Source organism: Stenella coeruleoalba (genome assembly GCF_951394435.1).
Source record: "Stenella coeruleoalba genome assembly, chromosome: 2".
Lineage (NCBI taxonomy): Eukaryota > Metazoa > Chordata > Mammalia > Artiodactyla > Delphinidae > Stenella > Stenella coeruleoalba.
In genome coordinates this window covers 152,344,858-152,363,406 of record NC_137147.1, presented here as the reverse complement: position 1 = coordinate 152,363,406, position 18,549 = coordinate 152,344,858, and the positions used below count along the sequence as shown (strand labels likewise).

Sequence of the window (18,549 nt, the reverse complement as noted above, 5' to 3'; positions counted from 1 at the left end):
TCCCACCCTCCCTATCCCACGCCTCTAGGTTGGTCACAAAGCACTGAGCTGATCTCCCTGTGCTATGTGGCTGCCTCCCTGTAGTTATCTGTTTGACATTTGGTAGGGTATATATGTCCATGCCACTCTCTCACTTCGTCCCAGCTTACCCTTCCCCTGCCCCGTGTCCTCAAGTCCATTCTTTACATCTGTGTCTTTATTCCTGTCCTGCCCCTAGGTTCTTCGGAACCATTTATTTTTTTTAGATTGCATATATACGTGTTAGCATACGGTATTTAATTTTCTCTTTCTGACTTATTTCACTCTGTATGACAGACTCTAGGTCCATCCACCTCACTACAAATAACTCAATTTCGTTTCTTTTTATGGCTGAGTTATATTCCATTATATACATGTGTCACATCTTCTTTATCCATTCATCTGTTGATGGACACGTAGGTTGCTTCCATGTCCTGGCTATTGTAAATAGTAGGCACGGAGTTGTAATTAAGCAAGAGAAGTTCTGGGATTAGCTATAAACCATATACCTGTATCCAACAATACTGTACTGTACACTTAAAAATTTGTTATGGGGAAAAATAATACAAATCTATAGTAACAGAAACAGTGTGGTACTGTAATACAGACAGACATATATAGATCAATGGAACAGTATAGAGACCCCTGAAATAAATCTTCACCTAAAACAGTGTTTTTGTTGAATAAAATTTTATTATATCAATATATATCAATGATTTAATTTTCAGTGTTTTGATAATTAGGCTAATTAAAAAATTCCCTGTTTTATATATTTTCAGTAACTTGTCCATTGCTGTTAAAGGCGAAATATATTTATATGTTTGAATGATGTACTTAGCTGCATTAGTTAGCTAGATCTAATTAAAGCCTGCTAAATGCCCAGCATAGTTCTGTGTTTTTTTATATATTTAATCATGTTTAAAAGATCAATATCAATGTTCTAGTTTTATAGATTGGGCATGGAGGCTCAGTGCAATTGCATAACTTGCCCAGAGTCATATTGCTAGTAAGTGGCTCAAATGGAATTTGAATCAGGCAGATCTTTTTCCAAGTTTGTTCTGTTACTCCATCATGCCTAATACACATTGGCCTTGAAAGTAAAATGAAAAAGGCATAACTTATTCTATGAATCATAGACCTTGGAATATTAGAGCTAGAGTAGGACAACCACAGAACAGTGACGACATACACTGTCCTTGGCTCCTTACATTTACACTATCTTTTGCTGTGCAGCTTCTTTATCTATGGACAAGTTAGTTGAAGACAAAAATGCATGTCACCACTTAAAGAAAAATCCGGTTTGAAAAGATAATGCCTTTAATCACATGTCCAATAAATGTCAAACATATATCCAAAGTGGATCTTATTTCCAACTTAAAGCAAATGGTTAGATTTCAGCTGCATAATTAGCCACTAATTGGAATATGCACATTTGTAATAGTTAATGAGCAACAATAAAGAAGAGTATGATTACTGTGACCTATGATATTTCTCTTATGTTTCTGATAAACAGTTTTTTCATATCGATTTGCTGTAGGTACTAGGGTTTGGAAAAATTTTTCTTAGGGAAGTTTCACACAGAGGTGATATTTTATCTGAGTCTTGAAAGACAGCTAAGTGTTCATTAGGTAGAGGAGTAGGGAAAAGACATCCTTGCTCTAAGAAACACAAGGAGTTGGGAAAAACGTGTGGTGAACCAAAGAGGTGGTGAGTAGAAACCATCCCTATTGCGTGCACGCACACACACAAACGCACGCACACACACAGACACACGCACACATTCGCATGCATATATATTTCTCCTATTTTTTGAAAGAGTAATTTGATTCTCCTGTTTTCTACGTGTTGTTTCTTTTTAAATTATATTTGGCATATAACACTGTGTAAATTTAAGGAAAAACATGTTGATTTGATACATTTGTATATTGTAATATGATTGCCATTGTAGCATTAACTAGTTCCTCTATCGCATCACATGACTACCATAACCATTTTTGTCGTGGGAATAATTAAGATCTAGTCTCTTAGCAAGTTTGGTGATTAATATAATATTGTTGTCTATATTCACTATATTGTGCATTAGATCTCTAGGACTTATTTATCCACTATTTTGTACTCTTAAACAACATCTCTCCTATTTCCCCACCTTCCAGCCCCTGGTAACCATTATTTTGCTCTCTGTTTTTATTAGTTCAGATTTTTAGATTCCACCTAAAAGTGATATCATATAGATCTTCCTGTTTTCTGATCTCTCTCCCTAAGTGTTCTCTCTTTGCACAGCAAAATGGACAATAAAGTATTTTTCTAAACAAACCAGTTTCTTACCTTTATTATTTTAACATAATTAATATTTTGTAATATTTAATATTGAATAAGTCTCAAAACAGCTATTAAAATAAATTTATCTGCAACATTAGTACCTGTGAAGGAAATATTAGATATAAAAATAGATATAAAAATAGAATACAGGACTTTGAGGTATTGATGGTCTAATTGTGGGGCTGGAAGGTGGGGCAGGAAAATTGGTATATCTTATAAGATCATACTTTGTCCTTTGGTTCTCTGGCCTATTACAGTACTAGGACTTCATTCAGCCAATCCTTAAATGTCAGCATATGAATTCCTCTTCAGCTCCTTTTCTTTTACAAAAGTGCCTCTAATAATATAATTTATTTCTTATTCTCATTCTTTTGTCTTCCATGTCATTGATTAATAGAATGGATCTACAGCGTCCAATTACTACATAGAATATCCTCAGAAAAACTTAAACAAAAGTAAAATGCTGAGGCCTCCCTGGTGGCGCAGTGGTTGAGAGTCCGCCTGCCGATGCAGGGGACACGAGTTCGTGCCCCGGTCCGGGAGGATCCCACATGCCCCGGAGCGGCTGGGCCCGCGAGCCATGGCCGCTGAGCCTGCGCGTCCGGAGCCTGTGCTCCGCAACGGGAGAGGCCACAACAGTGAGAGGCCTGTGTATGGCAAAAAAAAAAAAAAAAAAAAAAAGTAAAATGTTGAGGACCAGGGGATTTTTTTCCATCCTAATTCCCATAATTAAATTGTCCTTGATAAATGCAGTGGGGAAAGTCGCTGTGCACTGGCACTGGGTTTTGAACTTAGAGTTTGTCTATCTATTATAATACAATTAAAAGATAATAGGGTTAGGGCTCTTAATTCAATAACAAGACACATATACTGTGATGGAAGTGGGTTTCATAATTTGTAATAAATCACTGAGAGGAAATGTGCACATCATGTGTCTCACATATTTCCATTTGGTGGGTCAGAGTTTAAGGAACTAAGCTGTAACTAGAGAATTCAGTCACTGCCTGAAAGGCTGCTGCTGCTTTGCCTAAGGATGGCTCTTGCAGGTTTCTGGCTGTTGATTTTCTCCGACAATGCCCTGACTTCCAGCTTGAGTTGAAATGAGATTATTTACAATTACTAGATATTTTAAAATACAATTTTGTTGATTGTGATAGGAAAATGTAAAGAATAAAATAAAAATTTTCACTAATTTTACCACCTATATTTTGACATATAACCTTACAGCTTGTTTCAGTGCATATATATATACATACACATATATGGGTATATATGTATATAAAAACACATATATATTTAATATCTCTCTTATTAATGTGTCTATTAACAAAATCTGGTATAATAGCATTAAAATATTATAGAAATTTCATTTACTATACTTAAAATATATAGCTAGAATTTTATAAACTCTTAACATGATTTTTAATGGCAACATAATTTACTATTGGCTTTTTTTCTGATATAGTTGCTGTGTGAGATGTATTTTGGTTGCTTCATTAGAACTAGCTTGACTATAGGTACGGTTCTCATTTTTGAATGGTCATTTGCTCATACACTACTTTTGTAATGACTTCCCATTGGAGGATGACTGCTTGAGCAACAGCTCATTGTTCCATTGAAGTCAGGCTTTATTGGCTTTATGAAATTCATGGGCATTTCTCTAGGTAAAGCAGTCCTTCTCAGAATAGGTTAAACTCTTATAAATTGGGTACAGAGTGGGTTTGGGGGTTGTTTTGGTTTTTTTTTTTTTTTTTTTTGCTTTTTGTCTTTGTTTTTTGTTTTGCCTTAATTATAGGAGATATGTATTTGGGCCATATCCAGGAAACTCTAAATCTAAAAATGTTTACAGTAAGACCATTTTCAAATTTGGAATAAATAATTATAAGGAAATTAGTCTTCTGGATGGCTTCCAAAAGAAAATTGGCCAAATAGTGATTGGCTGTACAGAGATAGGGTATCTGTGAACTGAAAACAAAAATAAAGAAAAAACAGAACACAAACACACACAATAATTCTGAGTCCAGAAGGGGGAAATGCTTTGCTTTAATTTGGGAAAGAATAAAATAACTTATTCCCATGGAAACCAAACCATTCTTCTCTTTAACAATGAAAAAACACAAAATTAGACATATGAACTATTCTTTAAGATGCAGATTGTTTTTAGTTAAAAAAAAAAAACTACAAAGCAAATGGCTTTAATAATACTTACTTTATTTACCAAGAGTTTATGCAGTAAAATATCTTATTCTCTTCTTATAGAAAGGCCAAATCACAAGCTGGTGAACTAAACTAGGAGTCTTTGTTAGCTAATTAATCAGGTGGGGAATGATCTAGTGGAGTAAGATTTAATGGGAGTATGCTTTTTCTCTCTATTTTATGTGATAGACTTTTCCCTTGTGTGTAAAAATATTTCTGTCAAATTTTCCTACATAAGCCTCCAGTTTCCCATCTAAACTGCAAGCCTTTATATTTTCATAAAAGTCAAGGTTTGTGAAACACATGTTAAATAGTTAAGGAATAAAACAGCAAGTACAAAAATAGTAAGAGTTAATAAATTAAACATTTTAAATCATTTAATATATAATCAAGCATAATGAACTTGGTAGATATTTAATTATTTTCCCACTGATTCAATTAGAATTTTATTCAGCTTCACATTAAGCCATGATTGTGGCTTAGTCAAAAAGAGATTTATTTATTTCATTCAACAAGAATTCCAGGTATAGGCATTTGAGGGCTAGTTTGGTAACTCAATTATTCCATTGAAGAAAAAAGCTAAATCTGTCTTCCTGTTTTATCATCTTTAGTGGAGGATGTCCTACATACATGTTCCAGAGTAATAAAAGAAGAAAACAGAATAGGGCAAGAAGATTCTTGCTTATATCTCATTGGCAGAACTATGTCAAGTGGTCATCTCTAGTTGCAAGGGAGACTGGGATATTTCACAAAAGCATAATTAGGCTAACTAAAAAATTCCCTGTTTTATATATTTTCAGTAACTTGTCCATTGCTGTTAAAGGCAAAATATATTTATATGTTGCTGAGTGAATGAACTTGCTGAGTGAATGAACTTACTGTATCTGTCACCTTCTACCTCTCTGAGCATTCTGTATTTATACACAATATTTATATCTTTCTCTGGACTTTAAATAAAATGAATTCATCCTCTGTCTTCCAAGGCAGATAATCCCCAAATTATATCCAGTTACTGTATTTAGCTTGAAGTCTAGGATATTTGGGTAATCTCTCCCTCAGCTACATGTTTGGTTCTTTGTGATCCTTAGGTCTATACACTAAAGACAAGTCATCTTCTTCTAACATTCCCAATGTATTACTGTGGAGAGAGAAGAAAATAGGATAGTAGCAATTTAAAAAGTCTTATTCAGTAAGAGGGAACGTAGAAAATATATGACTGTCGGTGGTACATAGCAAATATAATAGAGTCCTGCTGGGTGGGTTACTCAGGACTTCCTGATGCTAGCAGCAGAAGTAGTTAGTTGGCTAGCCAATTTGGCAGGCCCTGGTACTTCTTTCTTGGTGAATTTCTTTTATCTTTTTTCTCCAAGTCCTTGGTTCTACATCTGGGGAGACCTTCCTTGACCAATGTGCCAATGCCTACTAAAATGAAAGTAAAAGAAAGAGGGCTCCAAAAAGAATTAAAAGGCATTGCATATCTATAAAAACATAAATTGGGACCATCCCAGGAAATCCAGGTAAATGGTTTTCCTAGCTGGGAAGAGATTCTCCTTGGAGTCCATTTCCTTTCATTGTGAGTTCAAGGACCCAGAAATTACTTAAAATACAGCTGTAGTGAGCCTTAGGCACATTTGCAAATACCGTGGTCTGGAAATTTTACCAGGCTTCCAGGAGGTGAGTTTCAAGACCATTTTATGAGTAACCACATCAGCCTGGAAAATGTAACTTGTTGCTACTGACTCCTTTGTTCTGACCAATTCCTCACTCTTAACCTAATGGCTGCTGCCTCAGCCCCTGCAAAACTGCATGCCAAGGTGCAACACCATTAATCTGATCTTTGCCACTAAGTTCTCCTTCATTGTCACTTAGAGATTTCCTAAAGGAAAGTGTATGAAACACCCTGGGGCAACAGTTTCGTATGTTTTTGAAGTTGCACTCAGAAACCTCTGCTTATATACATACATCTTGTATACAGAAGCAGCTGGCTGTTCTCAACCCTGCAGGGTTCCAAATTATGATATTCTCAGTCAATTTATATTGCAGAACACAAGCAGAGTGAGCCTCTGCTTGTAGGGAAAGGTAGCTGTGCTCCCTTGGCATCTCTGCTTAGAGACTCTCTAGCTCTAGTTTGAGTGCATCTCTACCACAGTACACTTTTGAAAGCAGCAAGATTTAATAAGCACATGCCAGTATTCTGAATTTTATTCCTACCATTCATGCTAATAAAAAAGCTTCAGTTGGCATGTGGTCACATTTCCAAAGTATAGCAAGCAAAAGTTTGACCAGCAGTTTTGCTACTGCATTTCAAAATGCATTAGCTTTCGAGCCTGAGGTAATTAAATCTTCACTGTTTGCACTCATTGTCTCTTCCAGAGAGTCAATTTCACATTTTAAGGCCTATTATTGAAGCTCCCTTCATTCTTTAAAAATTATTTCATTGATCAGTATTCTTAGTTGCAAACAACAGAGTCTACTCTAGTTAGCTTACACAGAAAAAAAAATTATTTCATAGACTCTTAGGTCACTCAGGAATTTTTGGGGAGGTCCAAATGCCCACCTCTAAATCTACTGTGCAGAAACAATGTCCAATTATATCATGGGGTTTCTTTGGAGAAAACATCATTGCCACCATTGATCAATACTTTGTCCCTCAGGACTGAATACTGGAGACTCTACAATAAAGTACAAAAGACCACCACTATTGTTGCCGAAAGAGCAAAAACCCCACAATACAGTCACTGGCTCGCTTTGCTCAATTTGAGTTCAGATCTTGCTTGAATGCAGGTCAAATATCTGGACCGTAACTACAAAGGAATCTAAGAATGTATTTGATCTAGCTTGTCTTGATAAGACGAGGAACATAAGGAGAAATGTAGCCAAAATGGAAGGAGAATGTTTAAAGATGCTGGGTATCCATATGTGATGATTTGATTTAACAATATCTTACATGCTTACTGGGATTTTTAGCTTATCAATAGGACTCTGTGATGTCCACTTCCTCAACACCCATTGCAATTAAGTTATCTTTATGGTACACAATTTTCTGAGCATGGACATGTTATCATAGATAACTGTTGCAAATAAGAAATATACCTTAGAGAAAATATCCCAAAGATTTCTGATCCATATTTGATTACGTCCAGTTCAATTAAAGGAAATAGAATGGAATAAGGTAGGATTTTCTCTTATTAACATTACTTAACTATCACAACTTTTTTTCAATATCCCTGATACCTGCAACATCCCATGGGTGGAATAGTCTGTGGGAAATCTTATTTACTATGTAATATACTATGCCTTTCTGGCTTAGATAGATTTAAAACAAGTTGCTAACATCAGATGCCATTTAGAGAAGTTATCACTGGTTGTTAACTTATCCACATCTGTTTTCAGTGAGTGCCATAACTCCACAGATCGAATCAAAGTCAGAGTGTGGGATGAAGATGATGACATTAAATCCAGAGTGAAGCAACATTTCAAAAAGGAGTCAGATGATTTTCTGGGACAAACAATTGTAGAAGTGAGGACCCTGAGTGGAGAAATGGATGTCTGGTACAATTTAGGTGACTGTCTTTATATCTACTTGAAAAATGTTAAATAAAATTCCAGAATATCTGTGGAAGGTATTATATTCCTATATAGGTAAAAATAACCAGTGCTTTTCTCGAACATTCTCATGGACTTCAGGCAGTTTAGTTTCATTAGAAATTAAGGTGATAATTATTCAAACTCTGTATTATTGAAAGATATTGGTAAATTTGAGATGAAAAGAGAAAAGTCTTTCTAGGAATCAACTGGGTGTCTTTTAGGAGAAAAATATCCCATTCTGAATTTTTAATTCATAAAGTATAGCTTCAAAAAACCTTGCCAAATGTATAGAAACTAAATAACCTATGACTTTATAATGTCTGAGTTATTTCCTTTTAGTCCCTTAATGAATTTTGGCAATAAAGGAAAAGTGTATTTTGGATATTTTGCAAAGATGATATAAAAGTAGGCTTTAGCAGGCAAAGCCAGATACACATGTGGACTTCTTATTCTGATGATGAAGATATTGAGAATATGTTTAATTGGCATGATTTTAAAATGGAATTTTATTATGGAACCAAGAATTGAATAAAGATAAGTTTTAATTTGACTTTTACTACAACTGAATAATAAGCTAGAATCTTCAGTGCTGACTTAATAATAGTAAATATATATGGATCGCCTCATTTTCTATAAAGGATATGATCCAAAATGGCTTTATCATATCATCTGAAATGTTTTAATTAAATTTTTAAGGTCTGGTTGTGAATCTAAGAAAGGTTTACGTACTCCCAGGATTACGAAGTGTTTCCATTTAGGATACCAACTTATCTTAGCAAATTAAAGAGTGCTTTTGACTTTTTAAAAACCTACGTACTTCAAGTAATGTAATATTTGGCAAAGTAAAGGGGTAAGGCCACAAAATTAATGAATATCTGAATTATATAATAATTTAAAGAAGGAGAGATATATAACTTATCTGAACATAGATGATTCAAGCTAGACTAAAAACTCGTTATCAAAAAATATTTTATTTTGAGGAAATCTTTAAAGAAAATTGGTGCTTCTCCATTATTGGCATAGAGGTTTTGCTTCACTTATAATGATAATCTTCCTGTATCTTGTTTATACTATTAAATAACTTTATATATGAAAACAGAGATGTTAGGCAAGGGTAAACTTCAGGGCATTAACTCTGCACAATACTCATAGGTTGCGTTTTAATTAAAGAGGCTTGCCTACGTGAGTTTTTGTTTTTTGCAATAAGTTAACATGTTCTTGAATTGAGGGAGTTAGAATTCAGAACAGAAATTCCTCAAATTATTCTTTTGACAAAACTTACAAGGGTATATTTAGTTTGCAAAAGAATTTGAATGTGCTTTTAATAAAATCTGCCACCCAGCTCTTGTGCAGAAACAGTCCTTCAGTCTATGGAAAGAAAAACATGATGCAACAAACATGGACACCTTTGCCTGCTCATCCTCAATTCATACTTTTGTGCTGTCATTGCTGATGTTTAACCTTTAGGAGGAGAGAGAACAGGTCTTAGCTTTGTATAAAATCCCACAGTGGGTTCCATCCCCATTAGTACCATATTTTCATTCTTTGTGCAATGTTCTTCCTTCCTCATTACTTAGAATCCATTCCACCATGGAAGGAGGACGTGGCCAAAAGTCCTAGGCATCTAAGCAGAGCCTGTGTCCCATGGATCCATTGTAATGATGGTAGTTAAAATGTTCCCCTGTGATTCCAGGAAAAGGTCTGTGACAGAAAGGTCTCAGGACTTGACTTTCTCTTGGCTTCAGCAGAGAACTTCAGCATTTGTTGAGAATCAACTATCTCCCAGCCAATAGGAGAAACTCTCAAGATCCTGGCAGTCCTAAGGGAAGAATCTTCACAACACAATGACTATTAAATATTAACGATGAAAGTCATCAGACATTCCCCAAGAAGAAAGTGGCCTATGTGATTTAACTGTATCTTATTTGGCTAAAAATACAGTTATGCTTAGAAAAAGGGGCAATTGAAGAAGTCTTCACCGCTGACTTTGCGTCACTCTATCTCTTTATCATTTGTTTTTGAGATGGGTCAGCTTGCTGCTTTATGTGTTTCATCAGGGAAGTAGGTATCAGACATAGGTCTCCTACCTACATTCACACTGTAGGAGTTTTGTGACTATGCTTTTCTTTCTCTCACAGCTACTACTCAGTTCATATTAGACACACGTGCATACACTTACACACATACATTATTAGACTGAATTGGCTACATACTGATTCCATTCAAAGAAAGAGTGAATCTAACACATAAGTAGACACAGGCTGTAGACTATAGGTCTTCATGAATCACTGACAAAGAAACCTAATAACAAATGTTTTTGTTAGAGCTTTGACTCATTTTTTCAAGGACAGAAAGAAAGAGTGGGGCTTTTAGATAAAATACTTTCCTCATTAATTTTTTCCTTTAGTTATTTTGCTTTTAATTGCCCAAATAATTAATTTCATTGTATAAACTGATCTAGTACACAGAAATTTATATCAGAATGGTAGGGTCTTCTGATTGAGCTTTTCTATTTGAAATATTTATGTCACAGTTTGACAATCCCAGCGACATATTAGGCACATTATTTTAAATTGTATTTGGCAGAATCATTATGGTTAATCAAACCTGATCTAGAAAAATGGCTTTTAGCAATATAAGCCCTTTTTAAAGCTTTCGAGAACTTGTATAAGAAACATGATGTCAAAAATCACTGACCAGTTATTTTTTGCTTTATCAGAGAAACGGACAGATAAATCAGCTGTGTCTGGGGCCATTCGATTGAAAATCAATGTGGAAATAAAAGGAGAGGAGAAGGTTGCTCCGTATCATTTACAATATACATGTTTACATGAGGTAAGTAAATTGAATTGTATTAATAACAAAACCTAGGAAAGATTGTATTGTTTATGGATCATGCAACAAAATATTCGTTTTAAAAATAGAATTGAATTAGGTTTGTAAAATTGTCCCTGAAGTTCTTACTCTGTACTATAGCAAGTGATGTGCTAGGGTATCACATAGCCTATGTATTACCCCCTGAAGAGAGAGCTGGTTGTCTTTTTTTATTTCTTGCGGTACGCGGGCCTCTCACTGCTGTGGCCTCTCCCGTTGCGGAGCACAGGCTCCGGACGCGCAGGCTCAGCGGCCATGGTGCACGGGCCCAGCCACTGCGCGGCATGTGGGATCTTCCCGGACCAGGGCACGAACCTGTGTCCCCTGCATCGGCAGGTGGACTCTCAACCACTGCGCCACCAGGGAAGCCCGAGCTGGTTGTCTTTGAATGAGATTTAGAACAAACATACGAGGCAGGTTTTAATAAATGAGGCAATAAGGTGATAATGAACAAGTAGACCAAATTAAATTACCGTTCTTCCAGGGAGGAAGAAGAATATTAGAAAGCATTCATTGAAGAAATAAGTCATGATATTTTGGAAGCATTGTAAATATATAGTACTTTAATAATGGAGGAGAGGATCCAAATCATGATAGTTTTTGAGAATTCTGAGTAAGTGTTCAGATTTTGTTGAAGATTTAATTAGTATTATCTATTAAATATAAAAATTCTGACGTTGTAGCAATGGCTTTGGAGAGCTAATGTAATTAGCAGTAATTTTGTCTTTCTTTTTCTGAGTACAACAGAGGGCTTTATACATACTAAAGCCTCCTCCATTTTAACTACCCTTTGCACAAACACATCTGGGTGGCGAGTATCAGAATGTAGTTTTCCATCCATGGATAGTAGAGAATATACTACCCAGTAGAAGGAGCCTGGTTGGCTTAGAGAGAGGTAGAGACCACCCAATTTGAGTCAAAAGGGCAGAGTCATCAGTTCTCGTGTGCGCCTCAGTGTAAAGGCACAGACAGATAATCTTGGGCTTTTATTATTGGATGCTTTGCAACTGAGAGCTTAGTTAGACATGTCACCAGAGCTTTTCCCTGATCCAAATGACACATCCCGTGTATCAAAAAATATGAAGTGAAGCTGAGGAATATGCCTTTTCCCATGTTCAAAGGGTACAGAGGAAGTACCTTCCTAAGAAAGAAAAAGATAGCTGGGAGAATCTTTGCCTTTGTACATGATTTTTCCTAACTATATCTATGAAAATGTATGTATGTAATTATTTTCACCTCCATTTTACGAAAGAAGGAAATGAGGAACAATATTTAAGTCATTTACACATTATACAGTCATTAGATAGAGAACCAAACCTTACTTTCCTGACTCCAGTATAGCCAGTGATAATCCGTCAAGAAAGGTGGTTCAGTTTTTAGACCAATAAATCCCTTGAACTGGCAGGATGGGGAGCCAACACTGGCCTTAAAATGCGGGTAGAGATTTCGGATCACAGGCACAGCATCATACTTTGTTTTTCAGAGTCTTCTGTTGGTCCAAGACACAAAAAGAAGTGAAATCCAAGACAAGGTCCTTCAGTGACCCAGGCTGCCTCCATGCAGCAGTTTCTCAACTTCTTCAAAGCAGAAAGGAATTCTTTGTAGTGATTTTTTTCATTTCAAAGTTCTAAAAATATTTATTTTCAACCTGAATTCATTGTCATGACTCATGCCATTTTGCAGCCAAAGTCCTTTAGTATTATTTGCATACCTAGATGGTGTATTAACATAGCCCAGACACATTATTTGTCCAGAGCTTTATAATTTACTCAGAGCCCATGAATGCAAAAGATGTTCCGGAATGTAGAAATGTTTACATGAAAAAACATTTACTTCCTTCTAAAATGATTTGGTATATCTGAAACACTTAAATCATTGATTCCGTATAAACTTAGACAGAAATAAAATCAGAATTTGTATAAAGATGAGGTACGTTAGAATGAAAATCTGAGACATTTCTATTATTTATAGATGCTGATGAAACATTATATGCAATTATAAGTATAATTGACTGAAAGTTACAGTTAAATATATCTGGCCTAGTCTGAGAAAACTGAACATTTGAAAACCACTTACTTTTAGAATTTGTTCCATTACTTGACTGAAGTGAAATCTAATGGTGGAGTGAAAATCCCAGAGGTCAAAGGGGATGAAGCCTGGAAGGTTTTCTTTGATGATGCCTCCCAAGAAATAGTTGATGAATTTGCCATGCGTTACGGGATTGAATCCATTTATCAAGCTATGACGTAAGTATTATAGAACATTTACATTATCAAAATCTCTGTTGAAATCCAAAGGGGGACTAGAAAGAGTGTTCATTTCCCTTCTTCTAAATCAAATGAAATTTTGATTAAAAAGACAGTTACATTTTGGATGTAATTGATTGGATGCTGGCTACTTTCTCTATTACAGCTATAAAGTATTAAGGATTTGGTAACTCACTACCATCATCTTCCCAATTCTTATTCTTATTCTGTAAAATTTCTACCTTACTTCAGACCTATTGAGTCAGAAACTCTAAAGGGGAGGCCCAGCGATCTGTGTTTTAATATTCCCAACACGTGATTCTCGTACACTCTGAAGTTAGAGAACCAATGCCTTACTTGATATCTGAGAAAACTAAAGCCTGATGATTAAAGTGAGTCGTCCAAGGTTACAGAGCCTGTTAGCATCAGAGACACATCTAGAGTCCTTATGGTGTTGACCGTAACTTTAGACTATATCCTTCCTTCCTATATTTATCTCAGTGCTGCTACTTTGGCGAAACCAAGATTTATTGACCACCCGTAGAACCCAAACACTACAGTAAATGTGATCCTGTAGAAGTGAGCCATACAGAAACACACCCCTTACTGAGGAGTTTCAGTAAGGATTTAGAATGGGGTTATATTACTTGTCCAGAGTTTATCTTTTGAAACCTGGTCTAAGTTTATAAGTGCATTCTGTTCAGATATAAACCATGTATAATATGTAAACTATGTACATATATTAGGACTATTTTTTCATATTAGAGATCAAATCATATTTTCATGTGAACAGAATAGATACTGGCCCAGATACTCAATCATTTTCAGCCAACCTGATGGATATATTAGACCAAAATCTTCAAGGTTTATTGCTCAGAGAATTTAATCAACAGTCATATTTCTAGAACATCATATGTAAGAATGATTTTTTAAAATTTTCTGATAGTGTATGCTTTTTCAGTTTACAGAATGTCCTCATGCTAAATAACAAAGGCTTACAGATTCTTAGGTATGAAGAGGAACTTAGAGGTCACCCAGTTGAAACTTCCTCTGAATCAGGAAACCCTGTTTTTGCATCCCTCACTAGTTGTTATCATCCCTTTGTTTGCTCACCTGCAGTAACAGGGAGCTCACTCCTTTTTCTTTTAATTGAAGTATAGTTGATTTACAATGTTGTGCTAATTTCTGCTGTATAGCAAAGTGACTCAGTTATACACATATATCCATTCTTTTTTATCTTCTTTTCCATTGTGGTTTATCCCAGGAGATTGGATGTAGTTCTCTGTGCTATACAGTAGGACCTTGCTGTTTATCCATTCTAAATGTAATAATTGGCATCTACTAACCCCAGACTCCCAGTTGACCCCTCTCCCTTTCCCACTCCCCCTTGGCAACCACAAGTCTGTTCTGTATGTCTGTGAGTCTGTTTCTGTTTTGTAGGTAGGTTCTTTTGTGCCATATTTTAGATTCCACATATAAGTGATACTATATGGTATTTGTCTTTCTCTTTCTGACTTCACTTAGTATTATAATCTCTAGTTACATCCATGTTGCTGAAAATGGCATTATTTCATTCTCTTTTAGTATTCCATTGTATGTACATACTATATCTTCTTCATTCATCTGTCAGTGGACATTTAGGTTGTTTTCATGTCTTGGCTATTGTGAACGTTGCTGCTATGAACATAGGGGTGCTTGTATCTTTTTGAATTGTAGTTTTGTCTGGGTATATGCCCAGGAATGGGATTGCTGGATCATATGGTAGTTCTAATTTTAGTTTTCTGAGGAACTTCCATGCTGTTTTCCACAGTGGCTGCACCAACTTACATTCCCACCAACAGTGTAGGAACATTCCCTTTTCTCCATACTCTCTCCAGCATTTGTTATTTGTAAACTTTTTAATGATGGCCATTCTGACTGGTGTGAGGTGGTACCTCATTGTAGCTTTGATTTGCATTTCTCTAATAATTAGTGATGTTGAGCATCTTTTCATGTGCCTATTGGCCATCTGTATGTCTTCTTTGGAGAAATGTCTATTAAGGTCTTCCGCCCATTTTTCAATTGGGTTGTTTGTTTTTTTGTTGTTGTGTTGTATGAGCTGCATACAATATGTGTTGTGTATTTTGGAGATTAAGCCCTTGTTGATCGCATCATTTGCAAATATTTTCTCCCATTCCATAGGTTGTCTTTTTGGTTTTTTTGTATGGTTTCCTTTGCTGCATAAAAGCGTGTAAGTTTGATTAGGTCCCATTTGTTTATTTTTGGTTTTATTTCTATTGCCTTGGGAGAATGACCTATGAAAATATGGTATGATTTATGTCAGAGAATGTTTTGCCTGTGCTCTCTTATAGGAGTTTATCATGTCATGTCTTATGTTAACTAAGTCTTTAAGCCATTTTGAGTTTATTTTTGAGCATGGTGTGAGGGTGTGTTCTAACTTCATTGATTTACATGCATCTGTCCAACTTTCCCAGCACCAATTGCTGAAGAGACTGTCTTTTTCCCGTTTTATATTCTTGCCTCCTTTGTTGAAGATAAATTGGCCATAGGTGTGTGGGTTTATTTCTGGGCTCTCCATTTTTTCCCCCCATTGATCCGTTTTTCCCCCATTATCCGTTTTTGTACCAATACCACACTGTTTTGATTACTGTAGCTTTGTAGTATTGTCTGAAGTCTGGGAGAGTTATGCCTCCTGCTTTGTTATTTTTCCTCAGGATTTCTTTTGGAAATTCTGGGTCTTTTTATAGTTCCGTATAAATTTTTGGATTATTTGTTCTACTCCTGTGAAAAATATCATGGGTATATTGATAGGGATCACATTAAATCTGTAGATTGCTTTGGGTAGTATTACCATTTTAACAATATTAATTATTCCAATCCAAGAGCATGGGATATCCTTCCATTTCTTTGAATCCTCTTTTATTTCCTTTATTAATGTTTTAATATTCTCAGCATACAAGTCTTTCACCTCCTTGGTCAGGATTTATTCCTAGGCATTTTATTTTTTTGGTGCGATTTTAAAAGTTATTTTTTTTACATTCCCTTTCTGGTATTTCATTGTTAGTGTAAAAATATGCAGCTGATTTCTGAATGTTAATCTTGTATCCTGCCACTTTGCTGAATTCATATATTAGATCTAGTAGTTTTTGTGTGGAATCATTAGGGTTTTCTATATATAGTATCATGTCATCTGCATATAGTGACAATTTTACCTCTTCCCTTCCAATTTGGATACCTTTTATTTCTTTTTCTTGTCTGATTGCTGTGACTAGGACTTCCAATACTACATTGAATAGAAGTGGTGAGAGTGGGCATCCTTGGCTTGTCCCAGATTTTATCAGGATGGCTTTCAGCTTTTCACCATTGAGTGTTATATTGGTTGTGGGTTTGTCATAAATAGTTTTTTTAATGTTGAGATATGTTCCCTCTATACCCACTTTTGTAAGAGTTTTTACCATGAATAGATATTGAATTTTGTCAAATGATTTTTCTGCATCTATTGAGATGATCATGTTGTTTTTGACTTTTCTTTTGCTAATGTGGTGTATTACATTGATTAATTTGCATATGTTGAACCATCCTTGTGAACTTGGGGTGAATCCCACTTGGTCATGGTGTATGATCTTTTTTATGTGTTGTTGGACTTGATTTGCTAATATTTTGTTGAGAATTTTTGCATCTGTAGTCATCAAAGATATTGGCCTGTAATTTTCCTTTCTGGTAGTATCTTTGTCTGGTTTTGGTATCAGTGTGATGGTGGCTTCATAAAATGTCTTTGAGAGTGGTCCCTCCTCTTCAATCTTTTGGAAGAGTTTAAGGAGGATTGGAATAAGTTCTTTGTATGTGTGGTAGGTAGAATTCTCCTGTGAAGCCATCTGGTCCTGGACTTTTGTTTGTAGGGAGTTTGTTTTGTTTTGTTTTGTTTTAATTACAGATTCTAATTTATTTCTAGTGATCCGTTTGTTCAGATTATCTATTTCTTCTTGATTCAATTTTGGTGGGCTGTATGTTTCTAGGAAGTTGTCCATTTCTTCTAGGTTGTCAAATTTGTTGGCATATAATTGATCATAGTATTCTCTTATGATTTTTTGTATTTCTGCAGTATCAGTTGAGATCTCTTCTTTTCATTTCTTATTTTGTTTATTTGGGTTCTCTCTCTTGTCTTCTTGATTATCCTGGCCAGAGGTTTGTCATTTTTTTTTACCATTTCAAAGAACCAGCTTTTGGTTTAATTGATTTTTTTCCTATTTTTTAATCCCTATTTTATTTATTTCTACCCTGATTTTTATTATTTCCTTCCTTCTGATGACATTAGGTTTTGTCTGTTCTTTTTTTTCTAATTCTTTTAGATGGTAGGTTAGCTTGTTTATTTGAGATTTTTGTTGTTTTTTGAGGAAGACATGTATCACTATGGACTTCCCTCTAAAAACTGCTTTTGTTGCATCCCGTAGATTTTGTGTAGTTGTGTTTTCATTGTCATTTGTCTCAAGGTACTTTTTAATTTCCTTTTTGATTTCCTAGTTGACCCACTGGTTTTTTAGTAGCATGTTGTTTACTCTCCATTTGATCGTTTTTTTCTCATTTCTTTTCCCGTGGTTGATTTCTAGTTTCAGCCCATTGTGGTCAGGGAAGATGCTTGAAATAATTTCTGTACTCTTAAATTTTTTGAGGTTAGTTTTGTGCCCTAGTACATGGTTAATTCTAGAGAATGTTCCATGTGCCCTTGAAAAGAATATGTATTTTTTTAATGTAATGTCCTGAAAATATCAATTAAGACTAACTGTTCTATTGTATTATTTAGGATCCTGTTGCCTCATTGATATTCTGTCTAGATCTGTTCATTGATGTGAGTGGGGTGTTAACATCTCCTACTATTGTTGTATTCCCATCAATTTCTCCCTTTATGTCTGTTAGTATTTGGGGTTTTTTTGTTTTGATTTTTGTTTTGTCTTTTTGCAGTACGCGGGCCTCTCACTGTTGTGGCCTCTCCCGTTGCGGAGCACAGGCTCCGGATGCGCAGGCTTAGCAGCCATGGCTCACGGGCCTAACCACTCTGTGGCATGTGGGATCTTCCCGGACTGGGGCATGAACCCGTGTCCCCTGCATCGGCAGGCGGACTCTCAAAGTATTTGTTTTATGTATCTGGGTGCTCCTATATTAGGTGTATGTACATTGATGAGTGTAAAATCTTCTTCTTGTATTGATCCTTTTACCATTATATAGTGTCCTTCTTTATCTTTCTTTATGGCCTGTGTTTTAAAGTCTGATGAATATTGCAACTCCTGCTTTCTTGTCATTTCTATCTGCA

The 18,549-nt window shown here is 35.5% G+C and overlaps 1 protein-coding gene across 1 annotated transcript in view; it reads left to right on the top strand.

Moving 5' to 3' along the window:
* Nucleotides 1–18,549, top strand: part of UNC13C (unc-13 homolog C) — a 739,526-nt gene that overhangs the window by 407,921 nt on the left and 313,056 nt on the right. The window contains exons 14-16 of the mRNA XM_079913745.1: nt 7,927–8,096; nt 10,841–10,956; nt 13,078–13,241. Coding sequence (XP_079769871.1) covers nt 7,927–8,096; nt 10,841–10,956; nt 13,078–13,241 — 450 coding nt within the window. The remainder of the gene's footprint in view (nt 1–7,926; nt 8,097–10,840; nt 10,957–13,077; nt 13,242–18,549) is intronic.